At 41.1% G+C, this 22,500-nt stretch overlaps 2 protein-coding genes across 2 annotated transcripts in view; both read left to right on the top strand.

Annotated features, from left to right (window-relative positions):
- The window catches only part of LOC139915138 (protein unc-13 homolog B-like), a 188,117-nt gene extending 181,844 nt beyond the window's left edge, over positions 1-6,273 (top strand). The window contains exons 37-41 of the mRNA XM_078285327.1: positions 189-336; positions 596-652; positions 1,712-1,795; positions 2,182-2,341; positions 2,968-6,273. Of these exons, the coding sequence (XP_078141453.1) occupies positions 189-336; positions 596-652; positions 1,712-1,795; positions 2,182-2,341; positions 2,968-3,250 (732 nt within the window). The 3' untranslated portion in view covers positions 3,251-6,273. The remainder of the gene's footprint in view (positions 1-188; positions 337-595; positions 653-1,711; positions 1,796-2,181; positions 2,342-2,967) is intronic.
- A 4,422-nt stretch (positions 6,274-10,695) lies between these two features.
- atp8b5a (ATPase phospholipid transporting 8B5a) overlaps positions 10,696-22,500 on the top strand; it is a 53,287-nt gene continuing 41,482 nt past the window's right edge. The window contains exon 1 of the mRNA XM_071903630.2: positions 10,696-10,811. The gene's annotated coding sequence lies outside the window, so the exon portion shown is untranslated. The remainder of the gene's footprint in view (positions 10,812-22,500) is intronic.

The raw sequence follows: 22,500 nt of genomic DNA, 5'->3' as shown, positions 1-22,500 counted from the left end.
GTGAAAAAATAGCAAAAAATTTAGTATTTTGTAGATAATCCATCTTTTTTTTTTTTTTTTACAAACCCCTTTCCAAATTACCAGCTATTTAGTTATTCATCAGAATCAATTAGGAAAATGCAGTCTCTTATTTGTTTCCTGTCCTCCCCTGGTGCCTCGTCCTCCCCGTTGCCCCCCTCTTCTCTCAGCAATACTTCCACGCGGGCGGGAACGGGCTGAAGAAAGCCTTCGTAGAGAAAAGTCCTGAACTGGCTTCGCTGCGTTACGCCCTGTCCCTCTACTCCCAGAGCACCGACGCTCTCATCAAGACCTTCATCACCACGCAGCACGCCCAAGGTGGACACACACACACACACACACACACACACACTCACACACAGAACGAGTATAGAGGCATTTCAATTGTGTCACAAATCTCCTAGCAACCGCATGTGGTGCCATGTGATGAAAAAGTGTAAAAGCACACACTCACTCAAGGCTGAATGTGGTTCATGTAAATCTACCAGATCGATTAAAACTGACTATAAAAGTGCACTGAATCAAGGTATTTTTTAAGCACTATCTTTTCATCTTCGTCTTCTTTCCTCTCTTGCAGTGCATGATGGGATGGGCATCAGAATCACACCCAGTGAGAAGGTTCGCCCTGACCGAGGTAAGTCAGCTCACACTGTCCTACTATAGTATGGTGGGGAATAAGGGCTCTCTTAAGATCCAAAGAGAGCCAATAAGCACCTTAGGGTTCCTCACTAAAAAAATATACTTAAAGGGTTTCTTGAGGAACCTCCATAGCCCTAACTCAATCTTTGATTTCATTGCAATTCTTCCAATATGGTGCCGTGCCTAACTGTTAGTGCCCGCTCTTCAAATCTTTCATGACAGGCCTCTATTGTAACAGAAGAATTTTTGCCCAAAGCTACTCACTGAAATCTAAGATAAGAAACTGGGTCACTGCAGCAGCAATAAGATCTAGATAAGAACTTAACAAATAGAACAAAGTTTAAAGATACATTTTCATCCTGCTGTTACAGAGTTTCTATTGGCTTAAAAGATTTAATTCTACATTTTTTATTTTATTTTACATATATACACAGTACAATACAGACAATACAACAGATAAAAACAAATGCCACTTATTCCTATTGAAGGCTAAGCTGATGAAGACTGTGATACACAGTCGGTTTGACTACTGTTGACAAAATGTACTTATTGTAAGTCACTTTGGACAAAAGCGTCTACTACATTGCATAATGTAATGTAAAAAGACACACATACAAATTTACTTAATCTGCTTGGCTAATTAAGTCTGCAGTTCATGAGCCAACAGTTAAATGGGCATTCAATGTCAATTGGTACATTTAGTCCATTCTCCTTGAGTGATTAAAAAAATAATAAAATAAGATAAAATATAAAGCAGAAAAAAAACATGAGGGAAACAATGTTATCTATTGACAGATTTACACATTTATTTACACATTACAACATTTGCATTTTATAGATCTACAAATTTACAGTCCAGTGCAAGAGCTTCTATGCAGGGTGTGCCGGTGTGCCCCGTTAGCTGCTCCCATTAGGATTTACAGATGGAAGAACATGTACAGAAATATATCTGGATCTGCCAATGTGCATGGTCAGCTGTTCACATTACCAGTAATCAGTCACAGTAATATGAGTGCTAAGGCATGGTGCTGTGTGGTGTGTGTGTGTCCTGCAGGCTCAGGAGTGGAGAAACCCATCGGAGAGGCCATGGTCCAGATCGACATGGTGCTCGGGAAGGAACGCAAGGTCAACGTCAGAGGTGAGACACCTGAGCAAGACACACACACACACACATACACACACACACACACACACACACACTTGTATTACTATACTTGCCCTCTTCATCTCTCTTTCTATCCAGATGAGAACATTTGGTCCTCATAAGTAAATAATTACAGTGCACGCTCACACACACGCACACACACACACACACACACACAGAAACGCACAAATAACACTTCCAAATATAACATCATCAACTTTGAGACTGATCTCTCTCTCCCTCTCTCTCTCTCTCTCTCTCTCTGCCTCTCTGCCTCTCTCTCTCTTTCTCTCTATCCCTCTTTCCCTCTCTCTCTCTCTCTCTCTCTCTCTCTCTCTCTCTCTCTCTCTCTCTCTCTCTCTCCTCATCACTCCATCCAGTCATCGCCGTGAACGACATGAAGTGGCAGACATCGGGAATGTTCCGGCCCTTCGTGGAAGTCACCATGTTGGGACCCTTCCTGGCCGACAAGAAGCGCAAGTTCACCACCAAGTCCAAGAACAACAGCTGGACCGCCAAGTTCAACGAGGCGTTCCAGTTGTAAGTAGCTGCACTGTGACATCTGGATCAGTCTCCGTCGTTTGTATGTTAATTTATGCGTTTGTCTGTTGCACATGATATCTCAGTCACCACTGATTGGATTCTGACGAAGCTTGGGGAAATGAGTAGTAGCAGTATCATTCATTTGTTCGGTCGATCGTGTATGTATTAAGTGCAATATCTCACTACTGTGTTTCAGCATTTTCAAAATTATACTAATTGGCTGAAGGGGGACGCTAGGCCTACATTGTTTGTTTGTAGGTTCATTTATGTATCACTCGCAATATCTCAGGCACCACTGATTCGATTTGGATGAAACTTGGGGAAATGATGCATCTCATAACTGCACTCCAGCATTTTCAAAATTACACTGATTAGCAGAAGGGGGGCCACTGCAATTACAGGTCAAATCAAGGTGGCATATTTGCTATTGATTGGTCCAGAGAGGAACCTTCATTCACTGGGGACGACATGTTTACTTCTTATCACCGACTCTCTGTCTTTCTCTCCTCTATCCTCTTCTTTACTCCCATATCTCGTCTCTACTCTCTCCTTATCTTTCTTACCACACCACTCCTCCTCCTCTCCTCTCCTCTCCTCTCCTCCCCCTCTCCTCTCCTCTCCAGTGTCCTGGGTAAGGAATCCCCAGATTGCTACGAGCTCCAGCTGACGGTGAAGGATTACTGTTTCGGGCGGGCGGACCGGGTGGTGGGCACGGCCGTGGTTCAGCTCCGCGACGTCGCCGACCGCAAGAGCTGCGTGTGCTGGTGTCCGCTGGGGCCGCGCGTCAACACCGACGAGACGGGCATGACGGTGATGCGCATCCTGTCCCAGCGGCCCGGCGACGAGGTCGCCAAGGAGTTCGTCAAGCTGAAGTCCGAGACGCGCCCCGTCGAGGAGGGGAGATGAGGCGGGGGCGCCGACTCAGGATCAGACTGACCGAGAGATGGTTCGGTGGAACGTTGAAAATGTGAAACTGACATAGATCAGAGTTGGGATGAGGGTTACGCCTTGTTCACAGCTTCGTCTGTTGTTTTCGCGTACCGCCATCCTCATCCTCAATCTCCGCACCCAGAGCATCGGGGCAAAGATCTCGCAGAATGTGACGGGGTTTCCACAGGCCTTGAAAATCCTTGAAACACATACAATAAGGCTTTGGAAGTTTTTGAAAATGAAGGGGGGCCTTGAAAGTACTAATTTTTTTTTAATTAAAATATAGCACCCAAATTCATCAATATGCCTCAGCTCTCTGGATCTGAGCATCAACAGTTCACATCCTGAGGAAACACTTTCAGAAAAAAAAGGTTCTCTCTTTTGGAACAAAGGTTCAGTCGTACCTTTTTTCTGACCGTGTATGATGGATGTTTGTATTGATATAGCAACAGTTTTAAAATGATTTTGACCTGACAACATTGGGAATAAAAAACAAGGCCTCTATGATTTCTATGATTTTGACCAATGTCATGTCTTACTCCAAAACAACAACAGACAATTTTGAGTCCTCGAATTTCGCCAAACGTCATTGAAAAGTGAGTGTGGGAACCCTGATGTGAATATTCGACATGGAGGAAAGCCTGCTAATCGACCCAAAGCAAGCTGACTGTTTATGTTAGCTTTAGAAGGAAAACATAATCTGAATTAAATACATTTTGGAATGAAAATTAAAGACAACATTAAAGTTTTCCTCATGAGCATAGCAGTCAAAATACAGTAGTTTTCTGTGAACTAATTTATTGGAGAGGGACTTTAGTTACAAGTTGTAACTAAAGATGTCTTAAAACCAGCACTAAAATGTAACCTCTTCCAACTTCTGGCTATGTTGGCCATCTATAGCCAAAAAAAATGTATTCGCCATCTGTTGGCCAGCAGAGCCGACTGCCACATGACGACTAATCCCTGAATGAGGTGTTTAAAACTGATCGCACCTGAGTGTGTCAACAATGATTTCTGAATCCCATTCAATCACTGTTTAATGATCATCACTGAATAGGGAATAAGATGAGAGTGAGTGGGAGGAAGGAATCCCAGATTCTTGTACTGTATGAGCCTCTGAGGCCTTTTGACTGATAAGAGATATATAGTGATGTGGGTGTTATGCAAAACACACATGTACAAAAATAGGAGAATATCTTGTTGAATCACCAGATTCTTACAACAAAGTGTAATTCACCATTTCATCCATGTTACACAAAAATACACACGAGTGAACAAAGTCAGTTAAGAGGAGATGTTACAGACGACTTTATCCTCTAAGTAAAAGTTTGCACATGAACACGTAACACCAACAGCCCACCAACTTACAGTATGAAGAATTTTGTTCCAAAAATGAGATATCGGCCATTTGGGCCCCACCAACTGTGAGACCAACTCAAACATGATGAGCAGCAGAACAAAAACAAAACAAATTCTGGTCTTTTTTAAAAGGATGATGGGTAACTCAAGTCCTCGGTTCGACAAAATGACAGAACTTATGCAGACCGGATCCTCTATATTTTAAGGATATTCAGTGGTGAACTTCAGGTAATCATTTTACCCCCCAAGATGGATATACAGAATCTTGGAAAGAAAGTCCTCTTGTGATGAAAATGCATGGATAGATCTATCCAATTTTCCATTTACCAACACAGTCAATCCTTATTATTAACATAGCCTTAAAAACACTAGGTAGGAGTGGGGAAGACTTACAAATATCTATCTTAAATTAATACTAAACTGTTATGGAAAAGGTTTTTACAGACCCAAGGATTTTGGTTGGGTCTGAAACATTGACTCGTAAGGGAACAGGGCATCGAATGTTCTCAGAAGCAAAGGATTGTGGGTACATTAGTTTAAAGCATCTGAACACTTGCCTGTGGCCTCTCGAACAACGTGACTTCTCTGTACCGAGGAGAAGCGCTCAAACGTGTTTTACTTAAGCTCACATGCAGCTGTCATAGCTTTTGGTTTTGGATTTACTCTTCTGTTTTTTGCCAAGTGTGAACTTGTGACTGTGAAGACTGTTTACCTGTAGAGACCTGCATAGAACGGAAATAGCCAAAAGTTGACTGTTTTTTGGGGGTAATGTAGTGTGGAGATATTTATGAGGGCCAGGTACAGACCTCCAGAAAGATTTTTTTTTTTCCACTTTTTCATTGGATCAGAACAAAACTCTAGACATCTAGATGATTCAATGCCACAGCCTTGCCATGCATGCACTAAAATCTGATTACATTAGGCCGACCCCAAAGATGGACTTTGCTTGGTTCCCATTGGCTGAAAAGAAGATGTACAGGCAGGCTGTCTGATAGTATCACACCGACGTGTAACGGGGTTGATATGCACTCTCGTTTGTTTACCACGTGCCAAGGAACGCAAGCGTTCAGCTAGCTCTGTTCAACTAGCTCTGTTCATGTATTTTTGGTTATTTGCGTACAGATGTAGCCATTGTGGACATCCCACTTTCTACTGCATGCTTGCTGAACTACTGCTGCACTTTGGCTCCACCCTCAAGTGGAACTGTTTGGAAAAATCAAGATTTAATCTCCTCTCAGCCGGCAGAACTTACATGAAATATTTAGCTGAGAGACACCAGAGTTTTGTTTTACAGTTTACTAATTTGGTTCAGCTGTATATCATGGAAGGAAGATTTGTTTGCAGCGTGGATGCAGGATAAATGCATGAAGCGGGGTCTTTTACAATGGCTACCGCTGTATTGACAAGTGAACTTTTGCACTCTGTTTAAAATTAATTGTAAGTTTGTAAAGAAAAAGCCTACAACCAGAGCATGTATCTATTGTATACAATCAAAGTAAACTAGAATTGTGAACTTTTTAATGTACGTACTGTCAAATATGAAGAAGATTGATATATGTAAAGTACTTATCATTATTCTAATGTGACATATGTTGAATATACTTGTAACAAAATTTTGTATATAAAGTATTTATGAATCATTGCTGTGGGTTTTTTCTTCTTTTTTTTAATCTTTAAACTTGTCTGATTGGGATTTTTCAATTAGGGTGAGATATTTTTTATCAAGCCAAATTTTTTTCTACATAGTTTTGAGCTGGCAGTGTTGCCTAGTTACAGTAACCAGCCTGTAACCCAAAGATCAAAGGTTCAATCTAGTATATCCATCAGCAGCCATACTGAAGTGTATTTGAGCAAGACACTGAACCCCTACCTGTTCACTTATTGTACAGAAGTTGGCATGTATGAGGCTGTCCACTTCAAATATAAAAGTTTTAACCAGTGGGGGTCTCCATCTCTTTTCCCAAGACTCAGATCTGTGGAAAACCATCAATCCAATCATCAGCTGTGTTTTTAATGGATTGAACTGAGCTCCAACTCTGATCCATTAACTTTACTGCAGAAAATATTCCACATGGTAGAAAGACAGCCAGTGGTCAGTATCAGAAGTTGCCAGTAGCCGATATTTTGTGCCAATATTCACTATCTTTGAATTTGACCTTTATCATGTCCAAAAAAAAGTATTCAGTGTTTCCCCCAGAATTGTATTCTTGTCTGGGTGGAAAAGCCTCTGAAACAGCATTTAGACCATCATGACACACTAAGACTCTCCACTATTATACTTAATTATTGGAAGAAGCAGAGGCAGCGTGTATTCATTCTATCACAAGAAAAAGCTATTTACCATAAACATTAAAAATATAATAAATTATGGTTATAATAATCATAATGATTTCTATTTTAGAACTCCGGTGTTTTTCAGATCACTAAATCATCTTGAAACCTCTGGCGGGAGTCCTGATGCAGGTTGAGAGCCAGTGACTAATAATAAGATTGGTTAAAACATATTGTCATTGCTTTTCCTCACCAGTAGATGGCCATGTGTCTTGTGTTGCATGCAGCTGATTTAGCCCGGGAGATGAAGAACCCAAACGAATCCAGGCGTTAAAAGAACAACAATCATGGTGTAAAAGTCTCCACACCTCAGAAAAATGTCACAACAAAAGCACATTGAGACGCAAGTACTGCATGATCAGCTGTTTGATAGCTTTTGATAAGGAACAACCCTGAGACTGCCTGCTGTGATTGCATGTCTATCACCTTCAGACAGGTTTAGCCATTGCAGAAATCCCTGCTCTTCTGAAGCCCTTTCAAAACCAATTGGATAAACACAGAAATGCATGGTGGTCAAGCTGAAACAAGGCTGTTCTTAGTTCCTGAAAAGTTGACATTTTGCTCTCTTACCTGCCATTGTACCTTAAATGAATGGTCTTCTGGTTGGTTGAGAGACACTTTGTTTTGTGTTACAGTTTACCAAAATGCAGGATAGAGTTCATGTTACAATCCTTTGTGCCATAATCCAGGATGAGCATTCACACAGAAGCACAATTCAGATTTCAGAAAAATGATGTACTGACCCGCAAATGGTGACTATAGAGGATATCAGGTTCTGCTGTAATGAATGCCACCTCATCTAAATGTTACAGGGTTGAGTGTGTGAGATAAGATAAGATAAGATAAGATAAGATTGCACTTTATTGATTCCCTAGGGGAAATTCTGGTGTCACAGCAACAATTGGCAGAATAATGTACAATACATTGGCAGAACAAAGAAAAGGAAAGGTAATAAGGTAAGTAGTACAGGAAAGATATAAGGCCATATAAATAAGTGAGTGCAGATCTGTCACTGGGTTTATCAAGTGGTGTCCTCCCATCACAGATGTTTGGTTGAATTAGACCCACAGCACCTATATTAATTATTATATCCCCAGAATAACTTTCAGGGATATTATGGATTCACCCCGACCGCAGATCCTCCGTGTGCACGCGATAACTTGAACAGTTTTTATAAGAATCTTTTCAGATTTGGTATGGACATTGATGACCCCTAGAGGAAGAACTCTGTTGATTTTGATGTGTTTATGATTATTATAACTATTATTAATTAGCTGATTCAATTCATGTCCATGCTATTTGGACCCATATAAAATAGAATAGAATTCCTTTATTGTCATTGCACAGCAGTACAATGAGATTTTCCTTACATACATTATATTGTATTGAAATTTGTCAAGAGAATTGTTCAGGCAATTACAGAGATTTGTATGAATTTGATTATTGTTTGAATTGATTATTGTTAATAAAATAGTTAATTAGTTAAATTTATTATTGAGTGTTAAAAAATAGTTAAGGTACATACCCTTTATTATTGGGGAGACAATCCCTAGAGGATTATATCCATTCATTCTGGAGTGTTTAGGAGTATTAATAATATAATTAACTGGTTAACTTTATTAATTTGTGATATAAAAATAGTTACGGCATGCAAGCTTTATTATTATGAAGATTAGCCCAGAAGGAAAAATTTTATTATTTGGCGAAATAAAAATAGTTGGGACATACAACCAATATAATTGGGAAGATTAACCCTGGAGTCTCATTGTGTGATTATTGAATGGCTTTTTATTACATTTGACTTAATGGGGCCTTCGAGGATTGGGGAATTTCGGGGATTTACCCTTGCTGTCGCCACCGACAGCAGAACTGATCCTCTGCAGTGATAAAGCAGGATAGAGGCAGGCTGAATCCATGAAAGGAGACTCTGGCTGTCACTGCACCATATGCGTCTACGAGGGTCCAAAGGGCGTTTCCAACCCTCTCCTTCACACACGTCAGGCAGCGACTAACGTCCCGCTCACCTTGCCTCCTTGACAGGAGCAGGTGTGTGTTTACTCACCGGTGCAGCCACAGAAACAGCTGACTGTGTCGAAAGCACTTCAGCCACACGCTGCAGTGATAAGGAGAAGTCTGTGTTCCTGTGTACCAGAGAGTAAATAACTGACCTCTTACTGTAAATACTGTCAGGCTAAATAAACAGTTATTGTATCAGCACAAAAGCATTTTTCCTTCCTGACTGACAGCTTATTGATGTTGAAAGTTGATCTATTAAATGTGGTCTTCCTTTGCCAACTACGATGCTGTTGTTGTTTTTATTAGGATTATTATTATTAGTAGTAGCAGTAGTAGAGGTAGTAGTAGTAGTAATTGTAGTAACAGTAATACTACTAGTAGTGGTGATAATAGTAGTAGAAGTAGTAGTAGTAGTAGTAGGCTACTAATAGTAATAGTGGTAGTAATAGTAGTAGTAGTAGAAATAGTTTAACAGTACAAGTAGTAGAAGTAATAGTGGCGGTGGTAATGGTAGTAGTAGTAGTAGTAGTAGTAGTCATAGTAGTCATAGTAGTAACACTACTATAGTAGTATTATAATAGCGGTATAAAGTCATAGTAGTGTAAGTATTATGGTAGGTTGATTAAACCTCTGTATATTGTTTGTACAATTAATTCACATTGTATAGTGTGTGTGTGTGTATGTGTATGTGTGTGTCTGTGTGTGGGAGTGCAAGTGTGTGTGTGTGCACGTGTGTGTGGGTGTGTGTGGGTGTGTGTACTTACACTACAGCCCAAACAGTGGTTTCCTCCTCTTGGTCTTCAGGAAACTGATACTTCACATCGAGGCAGAAAGAGACGCAGAGTCCTACAAGGAAACAGAACAGAGACAAAACAGAAAGCTGAGAGCAGGAGGGCAACATCAGCAGGTAAAAAAAGAATAAAACCGAGACAGAAAAACGAGAAAGAGAGAGAGAGGGAGGGTGAGAGGGAGTAATGGAAGACAGAAAGCAGGGCAGCCAAGGTTAAGTGTGTGTGAGACACTGGCAAAGTCAGGAAGTTATTAGGCCTATGAGTATAATTGAATGGAACAGTTGAATAAGTGCAGAAAACACTGTTTTACTTTTCTCTAATCAATACTAGCAAGGATGTAATGGAGGACAAACCCACATAAATACAGTTTACACATCTTTTTATTTGCAGAATAGTTTTCCCCCTCCTTAGGCTGACATGACCTATAACCTATGACCTAAATTCATAGTATATATCATAGTAAGTAGCACCAAACTGTAAGTTATAGGAGAATTAGGTGTCATGAGGAAAACAAGCATAAATTGATGCATTTCTGAGCATATAATTGAGTTTTGTTTATGTTGATGGTTGTTTGTCTTCTGATGATCACCAACTGGAGGTCAGAGTTTACTCACCTTTTTATTTACCACTATATCACTGATTACTACTCATTTTAAAGTCTGTGATCTCACCTCCATTGATGCCTTACTGCTTTGGTAACATGGCTTTCTGTCCTGTCATGCTGATATCAGAATCTGAACTGAGCTGAACTGAGGGTGGAGGTTCGTACTCATTGGAGCAAACGCTGCGCCCACGGAGGGGAGTGGAGAGGCAGAATGAGGGAGGAGTAGAAGCAGAAAGAGAGGAGGGGAGAGCATGGGAGGGAGTGAAGGGGAGCAGGGGAGGAGGTGGGGGGAGCCAGGAGGAAAACATTAGCCTCTTGCAGTTTCTTGCAGCTCGGAGGGTTTGTGTGTGTGTGTGTGTGTGTGAGTAGTTTTTTTTTTCCCGGGACCGCTGGCGACGCGCAAAGCCAGCCAGGACGCACAAAGCCAGGACGCACGGTAAGACGCGCTCTCTCTTGACTTGAGCCCGGGGTGGAGGGGTCAAGGTGAAGCGGGGGGCGGGTAGGGTAGGGTAGGGTAGGGTAACTGGACTGGGCGAGGGGCAGTAGTGAGATGGAGTGGCGGAGAAGGAGAAGAGATGGAGGAGAAAGAGAGAGAAAGGCAGACAGACGGACGAACAGGAAGTTGTAGTGAATGGGCGAGTGTTGCCTCTTCTCTTCACTCTCTCTCTCTTTTCCTCTCCTCATCTTTCTTTGCTCTCCTCCTTTAAAACTGAAGCAACGGGAAGAGCGGAAGAAAGGAGAAGGGAGGTGGGGAGTCTGGGGTTGGAGAGACGGAGAGACGCGGCTGCAGCGGCGTTATGAACTTTTGTTTTTCTCTAAAGCGAAACTCCGGTCATGCTTTCACCACAGCGGCGGCTTCCTTCTGTGTTGTGTTGTGTTGTGTTGTGTTGGTGTAACGGGGCTGTTGGTGAATGCGGAATCGTGAGACACCCAAAACTTTTCATAGTGGATATTTGAACCCAAACTCTTTGTAACTGTTCGTCAAACGTGTCTGTGCTTGAGTACGGGTTTTGGAGAGCGACTTCTCCTAATTATCACCATTCCATGTGTTTTGTTGTACTGGTGATGGTGCGAGATCACTAAAGGTTATCTGGTGAAGTGTCATAAAGTAAATTGTTTTGTAGATGTTTTATAGCCTACTTTTGATGAGGAATATGACTTAGAAATAGAGGTAGCGGCTTCCAGTCCGGGCAGCAGTGTCAAACTGATGAACATGGAAGTGAATCACATGTAGGCACTAGACAGTGCTTACATGTGATTCATGTAAGCAATGCCTACCTGCATTCCGGTACTTATTTGCGTGGACCTTTTTTTGTGTGTGTGTGTGTGTGTGTGTGTGTGTGTGTGTGTGTGTGTGTGTGTGTCTTGTCTGCCATGTAACAATCCCAATAGTTGACTCTTCCTTTCCTCATTTCCATATGAAGACAGGTGATTATCCTATTAGAAAGTAGCAACAAGCGCATAGTAATCACGTCACACGAGTGAGCTGCTCTGCAGAGTGTGTTATGTAAACGTCAGACATCGTCATGACTAAAAGACAGTTGAATTTGCTGTCCATATGTCCGCTGTGTGGACTATTTTTGGAAAATTAGACAAGGTAAGCATGTTTTTTTTTGTTTGTAAACGTGTTACAGTTCTCTGCTGGGACAATAACATCTAAATTCATATTTGCATAGATGAAAACAGAACTTATTTGGAGTGCGGACCTGTAAGTCCCACAGTTAAATATGTGGGCAATTGCGCATGTGATGTTGAGTGTCCAGAAATAATTGGTAATATAATTGGTTGAGTGAAAGGCTGTAAGCCACACATCAGTGTGGGCATTTCAAAACCAGCTGAGTGTCGCATTTAGGCCGACTTCTAGCTGCATGACCATGGCACGTTTTATTGCTGTCATTTCATATTCACCGACATTGTTTCCTACGTTCAAAATAGATATCCTATGAAAGTATTTGTGTTGAATATTAATGCGTAACTACTCGAGCCAGAATTTGTCTGGTAAATGGTTGAAGCCATTGCAGTTTCCTTGATGTGTTTATGTATGATTAGGATGTCTCACAGCCAAGTGTGGGCATTTTTATGTTGTGCACAGCACAGTTATATCTTTAGTCCACTTCTTGAAAGGCAGGTTTGTAAAAACCCATCGGTTTGGACAAAATGAGCATTATGTAGCCTATGCAATAATCAAATATTGTTATAGGTCCCCAGTAGTCAGAGCTCTAAGGTCATATAGTCGGTCATTTAGTAATGTTTAGGCTGTTAGGTCTACAGTAAGCTGTATGGCTGCACTGAGCACCACCGTGCCTCCAATGCGCTTCCCTCCAGACCGACTCGCGGGAACACCGCCCCCCTGGTGTTCCGGGACCTCATCATTTACAAATGAAGCACTGCATGTAGGCTGTCCGTCTTTGAATACTGAAACTGTCTGGTGATGGGAAGATAAAGCCACTTTTTTTTTTTTGGAATAATGATGATGAAAGTTTCGAAATCTGGTTGTACAGATAGGCTAGTTGTCAGTAAACCCAGCAGTGATGTCACTGATGACTAAGTATCACGTCATCCTACAGTGGAAGCAGTTGAATTCCTCATTCCTCATTTATTCTGTAGGTTTCCTGCATGAGTGCACTCCCTTGAATGTTGAAGTATAACGAAACCTAAAACACAAGTCTCTCACAAGCAACTAGTTACCAGACTGTTCCTTGTAACTTCCAAATTTGTAAAATCCATTTTAAACAAAACACTGTAAAAAAACAAAAACAAAAAAAATCAACTATTTGTGATGCATCTTGCATTTCTGGGCCCATTTTGTTATTTGGTGGTGTGTTCTTTTTTTATTCCTGTGGATAACTGGCTAAACATAGACAACGTGACTTCACATCAAAATATTTCCATTGCAGTTACAGTGGAGTTTGACAGCAGAAAATGTTTCAGGATCTAAAACATCAGCGGTAATCGTCAGGTTTTGGTGTCAGTCCCTCAGAATCAAAGAGCGAGGGCTTCTTTCTAGAGCCGCCATTTTGCACCAAGAGATGTTCAACAATCATACAGGGAGAAATCCATCGCAGAAGAGGAGAGAGACCAATTTCTCCACCCACAGGAGCCGCAATTGACCAAAATGCAATGCAGCCACAAGACAGGTTGAGTTTTGAGTAAGGGGTGAAAGGCATTCTGGGAAACGTAGCAAATCACTGACTGAAGTAGAAGTAGAGAGACAGGTTGAGGGAAAATTGGTGCACCAAAAAAAAGTAAATTACAACACTTCATCACAAAATAACAACTGGAACGCATTAAACATCACAGACTGATATCTAACTGTGTTACTGTATCCAAGGATGGACTTTTCCTTTAAGATGACTAGAAAGAGAACAATATGTATTTTTTCCAAACACATCCTCTTGCGGATGGAGCAACAGTGCAGCAGCAGTTGAGCATGACTTTATCTGCAGGTAACTTGATGTGCCTGATTCTCGTGTTTCCCCTCTCTTGACTTGATAGACATTCTTTGGTTGTAATTTGTTTTCAGTGATAGCAATCTGCATTTAATCATTAGCAGTATTACTCACAGGAAATTTGATTTTATTATATTCCAGACACAATAGCAGGTGAATCCCCATATTCATCAGCCATTTTCACCATTTTAACAGCCAGACGACCTTTGCAGCCATAGTCAACATTTGGAGGCTGGTGGTAATTTCCCACCCTGATTACTCAACATATTGAAACAAGTATGTTAACACAGATTTTACATTATCAATTTGAGTGTCCCGGACAAAGTAGTTGAAGTTTTAAAAACGTTTTATGGTAACACTTTACAATAAGGGTCACTAAGTTAAGGGTTAGTTAATGCTTATTAAGCATTAACTAACCCTTAATTAACAGTTAACTAATGTGTAATTTACTAATGGTGTTCATGTTAACTAAGGTATTAATTTATACATTATTTAATAGTTTATAAAGATGACTTAAATAATGTATAAATTAATACCTTAGTTAACATGAACACCATTAGTAAATGATTACCAGACACATTAGTTAACTGTTAATTAAGGGTTAGTTAATGCTTATTAAGCATTAACTAACCCTTAACTTAGTGACCCTTATTGTAAAGTGTTACCAGTTTTATATCCTCTCTCCTCAGCTCTTATTTCTTATTTTTTGAAGCATCTCTCTCATCATGAACGGTCCTATCACAGGAGTGTTTGGTTATACCTGTCCCTTTTGGCCAATTGAAACCCATGAGTTATGTAATAATAAGATTACAACCTTCATTCAGTCCTCCACTACTGAAGTACTTTAGTTCATTTAGTTGCACGAATGCTAAAAACACGGGGGGGGGGGGGGGGGGGGGGGGGGGTAAAAAGATGTAAAGAAATAGAGAAAATAAATGACACAAATGAGATCAAAACTCAATAAAGAGGGCAATGATATGAAAGCAACAAAATGCAAAAATACTAAGACTTGAAAGAAGTGAGTGTGGTTGTGAATTGGAGGGTGTGAAGAGAAAAAGAGAAGGATGAAGAGAGAGAATGCGTGTGTTGGTATTACAGAGGGGAAAAACCTAAAGCAGTTTGGTTAACTAGACTGTCAGTATTGGAAAATGTTGAGAGATGCGCTGTAAATTAGAAAAGTGTGTCTGAGATCTTCTGTATCTAATTGAAAACTGATAGTGACTGGAACCCGGGGATGTGCAGGTACGGCTTTGGCCACTTAGAGATGAATTTGATCTCAGTCAAAACTTTTGGCCTCATAGGAATGAATTGAATGTGGGTCAGAATCCAAGTCGCTGTCACATTCGCTCCAGCAAAAACACACAGAGGGTGATTGTTGGATATTGATATGGCGCTACATCTGCCAGCCACTGTGTATGGGGAGATGATTAAGCTTAAAAGGTCAATCAAAATGTCAGGGGTTTATCAGGTAAGATGAGAGGAGGCGGCGACCACTCATGATGGCTTTGTGGCCCAAGAGGTCAGGTGAATAATTCAGTGGTTGATTGTTCGGGGCTTTTCGTGCGCTCGGGGCTGCTGCTGCTCAAAGCGCCAACGCTGTTGTTCTGCCCTTCATCAAAGGGCCCGTGTCATGACCGCGTCTCGCTTTTGTATCCTTTCTTAGAGAATGGCCGTCATCGCGGATTGTTAAAAGCGTGGGAAAAGGTCTGAACAGGTCGACACCTACTGCACCAAAGAGATACACGTCTATATCTGTATCTACACACAGAAAAATAAAGCTGCCGAAAATGGTTCTTCAGAGTGATGCCATAGAAGAAGCATTTCTGGTTCCACAAAGAGCCCAAGGTTCTTTAAAGAACCATTTCTGCACTCTTTTGCTTAAACTCCTGCATTGTCTTTTTGTTTATCTGCCCTTGTATAGCCTCATTTGCAATTGCACAATATATACTACGGAGGGATTTGGTTATTTTCCACATTTATACCATCCAATAACTAAAAATTAAGAACCTAAAAGGTTTTTGAAAGGTTCTTCGTGGAACCAGAAATGGTTCCTCTATGGCATCACTCCGAACAACCATTTTCGATTCCAGTTGGCACCTTTATTTTTCTGTGTACAGTATATCTACATCTAACAAGGGAAAATCTACCGTCTCATTCATGGGAGATGGGACACTGTTATCTGTTGGAGCCCCAATTTGTGTTTTAGGCTAATAAGACAGGTGTATTTTTACAGTAAAATCTTGCCTAGTGCAGCTTCCTAAAGATGTAACTCCCTCAAATGCATAACATAAAGCGTACGTCTGCAGACATGAGTCTTCTCGTGAGAGAATTTGAGCGGTGACTTGTCTTGGAGCCACAAGTTGACACATTAGTCATCCTCATTCACACAGTCAGGTTTGAAACCTTCTCAGGAAACTGTTGTTAATAAATAATCTACAGTGGCTTTGAGCAGAAATCCCCGTCTGTGCCTTACCTCTATTTGTTTATTCAACCTAGTTATCAGTTAGATAGTGGCTTTTTCGGGATCAGTTGAACATACTGTGTCTGAGTGATAGATTCAAGGAACAAGGAAATCTGATGTGGAGAAAGTGAACCAGTAATAGGCAGGACCCCATGCTGCACTACTGCTTCCTGTTTGTTTTTGCTACTTTCCAAAGAGGAATTGCTCAAAAATGATTTTAAAAAAAAAGTTATTCTGCCTTTTCAGCTGTTGGAATTCACCATGAATGATCTGGTATTTAGTGGATTGAAAATCACAAGAGTCTTCTGTTACAATATACTAATTTGTTATACTGAATAACTTTTAAGAACTTACTGTCTACATTACTAATGTAGGATAGAGTCAGGAAGGCTACCGCTGTACAGAGAAGGGTGCAGAATAGATGCAGGATAAATGCATGCAGTAGCACCTCTTCAGTGGCTGTCACTGCCTACACATACTGTATATTTGTCCCTTTCAGTTATCTGTGACTTTTGCGGTTGAGGTTCTTGAGCTGAGGCTAGGATTTAGTAGAAAATCCCCAAATGCCGAGACAAATGTGGTGCGTGTGGTTCACTGGTTCAGAAACAGTGAAGCTGCAAGGTGTTGCTGCGAGCAGAGAAGCAACCATCAGTCAGGATGTCAAAACCCAAGCTGTGCCTTAGCTTTGTCTTACAGTGGTTTGACACATGCATGCATTTGAAGAGTGGTTTCAAAGTGAGACAGTTTGAAAAAAGTGACACCGACTCTGTTTTTGTTTGTCATTGTCATTGTCCATGTTATTGTCCATTCCACTGTTTTGTCCCAGCACTTATTGCATGCTCAGCTGTCCCGGTGGGGGATCCCTCTTTGACTTGTCCCGCTCAAGGTTTCTTCCAGTTCTTGGGCGTTTTTCCTTGTTTGCATTGAGGATCTAAGGCCGGTGGTGCTGGGTAGGCTAGGCTAATAGGTCGGCTTGCTATGTCTTGCTAAAACTTGTTGTTGTGTGTCTTGTGCTTTATTCTGCTTCCCTGTGTGTGTATCATTGTGTTCTATGTTTGATTGTTGATCAGTTAGATCTAGTTAGGCTCATCCTCTGTAAAGTCCTTTGAGACAGGCTTGTGATCAAGGGCTGTATAAATAAATGAACTTTAACGTGAACTTGAACTCCTTACAAAATGATTGATAGCACAAAATTTAAACAAATTCTGGTAGTTGGTAAAGGATAGTGGGTAACTTGGGCCCTCAGTTGACATGACGATAACACATACTGGACCGGAGCCTCTATATTTTAAAGATATTGAAAGATGAACTTCAGAAATTGTTTTCCAAGATGCTTACATAGAGTTTTGGAATAGAGTTCTTCATTTATCCTGCATCTAACCTGCACCAGTTTTGCAGATCATCAGTTCCTTTAGTGAGAGTGAAATTAGTTCTGCAAGCACAGCTAGCCCCCGTCTCTGGCTACGTCCCCTCAGCCAATCTATAAAGCCATGAGTTTCAGTTGGGCTGTGGTTGAGTTGTGAGCAGGTGAAATCTAGAACGCTCTGCAAACTGAGAGTTTTGCTAATTTCTGTACTTGAAGTGTGACCTAGATCACTTTCACCTCAATATAACAGTCTGTGAACACTTCTATTAACCTTAACTTATCCTGGGCTCGTTTTCAGCAACACTTTTTGCTTCACATTCACACCTGAGAGCTTCCCACTCTTCTTCTACTGTCGGCCACTGAGCAGCTTCACTGGAGCGGTTGGGGGTTAAGTGCCTTGCTCAAGGGTTCCATCTCATTCATAGGCCTCTTTACATGTTTAAAGGTGCATTAAGTCATCAATGATGTTTATCGACCTCTATCTGCGATGGACGGGGGAGTTTCTGTTCCAGTACGAGCTGGAAAGTTAGTTTTGAAAGCCTGTTCTCAGCACCTGGTGAAATAATCGCTGAGTCATTGGTATTGATCAACAACCCTATCAACCCCCACAGATGTATTGTGTTCATTTTGTGCTGTGTGGAGCCGTAAACATTTTACTTGAATGAATGAATGAATTTATTTGACAATTTCCTACAATTATAGCTCTGCAAATAAAAAGACACTCAAGCAGTGAGTGCCGTGAGAGTAGTAGAAACCGTCGGGATAGCAGCACAATAAAGCCCTAAGGCTTATTTCCACTGTGGTCCCTTGGGGGCCGGGGGTTATTTCCCCTTTAACATTTACACAGCTAATTGTTGCTGCAGTAACATTTATAAAGCCTGTACCGCTACTAACTTATGCCTGGGAATTTTGAGTCTTCCGCAGAAATGAGTCGCTGCAGTGCGTACATAGTGTACAGATGTTGGTCCCACTTCTTACTACTCTCAGTTTAGCCATCAGACGTTAACAGGGAATGGTCTGATAAATAGTTTGTTGAGAGATATTACAGTTTTGTATTAGCAGTTGTTTGATTGATGCAGGGTGAATGCATGAAGGGAGACTTCTACAATAAACAACACTGTAGAGTTTAGAGCTACAGATAATTCCCACTTCATGTCCCCACTTAGGAGGTACTGGGGTGGCAGGTTCAGCTTTTGGTCAGATAGACTGACTTCCTGTAATGGAAAGGTCACAGATGTGATCCCTGCAACAGCCAAGTGTCCTTTCAAAGAGTCCTTGAAGACATTGACCTCCCCATGCTTGCTCACTGTAGTCGCTCTGATAAGAGTGTCAGCTAAATCCTTAAAAGGTAACATGTAATGTATGTGAGGGAAAAGTGCAGTGATGACAACTGCAGGCTAAAGAACAAGGTACTTTAATTATGTTAAAATGATGAAGATGTATAAATATTGTATACTTTCCTTTTATATTTTCACAATTAAAGTGGCTTTACATGGTTATGCTTTTGCAACAATATTACTTGCATGTTATTAATGCAGTAATATTCTGTTCATATTATAAACTTATAATAAACATTGTTAAATATATGACATATGTTGCATAATATTTCTTAAAGAAATGTTTGCATTATTGCATATGTATAACTGATTATTTTGCAACAACTCTTGCATTTCCAGAAATCAGGGACTTATGTAACCACTCTACCATTCTGGCTTGAATTTTATGTTGACATGATGATGATGACATATTGGAAAGTCTGTGTCCTCTGGTGATGACCTCACTCCTATGGTTCAGTAGCAAATGGTGCAGCTAAAGGAGTCTGATTGCGACATCCTGCAATTAAAAGCTTTGAAAACCTTTAGAAGTTCTTCAGAGTGCGAACTGCAGGGGAACCCCAGAACGTTATCTTGAGGAACCCCCTTAAGAAAGGGCAAACCAACCCTGACGGTACTTCTGCAGACCTCTAACAAATGGTGGGTCTTCAAGGACTACATAAGGGATACTTTTTGTTGCTTTATGTTGCTTTCCTGAATTTCCCCAAGGGGATTAATAAAGTGCTGTCTTATCTTATCTTTCAAGTGAACCCTAAGTTGCTTATTGGCTTCCTTTGGATCCTAGAAGAACCCCTACGAACCCTTAGTTAGAGTGTATCAAGATGTATTACATCCAGATCGGTGTGTTCTCCTAAAGCGTTCTCCTCTGTGCTCGGTTATCTTTGGTCCCAGCAGCAGTCATTGTTGAAGTCCCATTTTTTTACTGCTTTTTACTGCTTGCTTTGGCTCCATCCCCAAGAGGAATAGCTTGGAAAAAGTTTTGGGGTTATTTTAGTCATCAGAAGTTACATGGAACGGTCTGGTAACTCGATAATTGAGAGGCACTAGAGTTTGATTCTGATGGCTTCAAATGGCAGCGAGAGAGGTAGCTGTTTGAAAAAAGTGAACTTCAATACACAGAAATCCTGTAAGGTGAGGTCAGTAAACGTCACACAGCTCGCTCATGTTTACTAACCGGCCGGTCTGTGATGCTTTATACCAAAGGAAACCAAAGAGACGAGAGAGGAGAAGATCTAACGTTGGTGAGTCCAGCTTTCTCTGGACGGAGCGCTGCTCACTGCTGTTTAGCAGACAGTTTGGATTTCACTCTTAAGTTTGGATTTGTCACTTCCTGTGGGCGGAGAAGTGAACACACCCGACAGAAGAATTTCATTTGGACAAAAAAGGGCAAATCTACGGGGTCTTAGGAGGGATGGGACGCTGTTCTCTGTTGCAGTAGAAATACAGGATAGATGCAGGATGAATGCACAAGGGAGGCTTTTACAATGGCTATCACTGTACTTGTAACCACAACAACATCACAGCACAATAAACATATTGGAATATCTAAAAGTTTTTTTCTGTTGTTGGTTCAAAGGTCTCACTAAATGTAATTTTCCCCCAAGTGCTTTTTCCCCTGACAGTGACATTTTCATTCTTTATTTTGGAGTGTAAAACGGCAAACTTGAAACCTGTGTTTGGTTTGTTTTATACAGCAATATGCGGGTCTAAAGACATTGACGGAGAATTCCTTTGAGGAGGCTCACAAACCTTACTGTAAGTGGCAATTAGCGAGAACACTTTGTCACTGGTCCTTCCTGCAATTGTTAATGTATTAACAGCATTTTCGTGCTGAAATCTGAAACCACATTGTTGCCAGATAAGAGTTAGCTAACCCTAACCCTCAAACAACACCTACCCACCCACTCACACAATTGCAAGAGTTTTTGTAAAATCAACATTGCAGGTACAGTATCCACAGACGGAAGGTTTCCTTGCAGTTCTGCAGAGCTGTTCAGCCTCTGTACGCTATCTAAATAATAAGTCAAGTCAAGACAGGGATCGTCTTGATCCAGCTGGAATTTCAACACCAGTGACAGGCTGAGTTATGGCACCATGGTATTAGCCATACAGCTGCTTGTGTTGCTGCTGTCATAACACAGTCCCAAACCCAGTGTGAACAATGTAATGCTCCTCCTCTGTCTTCTGTATGAGACTATTAGCTCTATCAGCCAAGAGTCTGAAGTGTCCAGTAGCAATGCAGCATGTACTGTATAGTCCACAGGCAGAAGCTCACCATGAAAATCTTCCATAGTACGCCTTTACTGCCCAGACCCAGGCACTGCTGACAAATACAGTGGGAATGGGAGCTAATAATAGTTAGCAGCCTGATAAGACAAGTACCTGCTGATAGAGACACAACAGAAAATGTTGGGCGGTGGATTGTGGAATGCTGCTCTCTAAAAACCGGGAGTTCATCAGGGTTTCTCCCAAGATCCAAAGGAAGCCAATAAGCACCTCAAAGTTCCTCGCAAAATATTCCTAAAAGGTTTCTTGAAGAACTTCCTGTACAGTAGATGTTTGTGGAAGCACCATCAGAGTCTGTGAATGCTTTATGAAGGAGTTCCTCAAGCAACTGTCCTGGGTTCCCTTATGGTTGCAGTCTGCAGGGGCCTTTAAAGGTTACTTGAAACCTTTTTTTCTTTTTACAGTACAGGACCTTTCAGAGACATAAAGAGCCTCTCTGATATAACAACTTATAAAAATAAGTGCTTTCTCTTTATCTCTCTCTCTCTCTCTGTCTCTCCCGATTTCTCAGAAACACACAAATGCAATCTGTTTTCTTCTCTATGCACTTCTTTCTACTCCTTCTCAACAGTCTGCATGTATCCAGAACTCTGTTTACTGTTAAACAAAACACACACAGGCTAGAAACTTGCCCAGGGCCCTAAAAACACAGCGGCTGTCCCCATTGGTTAATCTGTTTGGTTGATGTTTGGAAACTATTATACAACAGCTTCTATCTCACCCCATCTGTTTCAACATGATACGGCCCAGAAGTGTTGAACCGAGTACCACTACTGAGTATCGTGCTGTTGGTACAGCGCTGCCTGAATTGAGAGACGGTAACCACAATTTTTTTGTGTTTCACATCATTGTACTCACCTCAGCTTACATTAAACTGACAAATGAAATGTTAATCCTTGTTCAAACTTGGTAATAAACACAGATTAACTTTACCATACTATGTAACTAGAAAATTGGGCTCGATATGACGGCTCTGCTGTTTTGCTGCTTGCATGTGAGAGCAGGCAAGGATAGGTCCTCCTTTCCAAATTTACTGTCAATGGCTTAAGTTTAAATTAAGTGTTACTTTGTGTTACTCAAAAGTTAGTTTATTCTTTCAGTATCTTTTTTGTGCTGTGGTGTCGTTGTAGGGTTAAGGTTAGGATTTACCATGTATTGGCATGGTGTTGGTTGCCGTTGGTCACACAGATGGTGCTTTTTCAAGTGCCGCTGTGTCTTTCCCAACACAA

The sequence above is a fragment of the Centroberyx gerrardi genome, chromosome 8 (assembly GCF_048128805.1).
Source record: "Centroberyx gerrardi isolate f3 chromosome 8, fCenGer3.hap1.cur.20231027, whole genome shotgun sequence".
Classification (NCBI taxonomy): domain Eukaryota; kingdom Metazoa; phylum Chordata; class Actinopteri; order Beryciformes; family Berycidae; genus Centroberyx; species Centroberyx gerrardi.
Note: the sequence above shows the minus strand (reverse complement) of the source record. Positions and strands in the feature narration are given on the sequence as shown.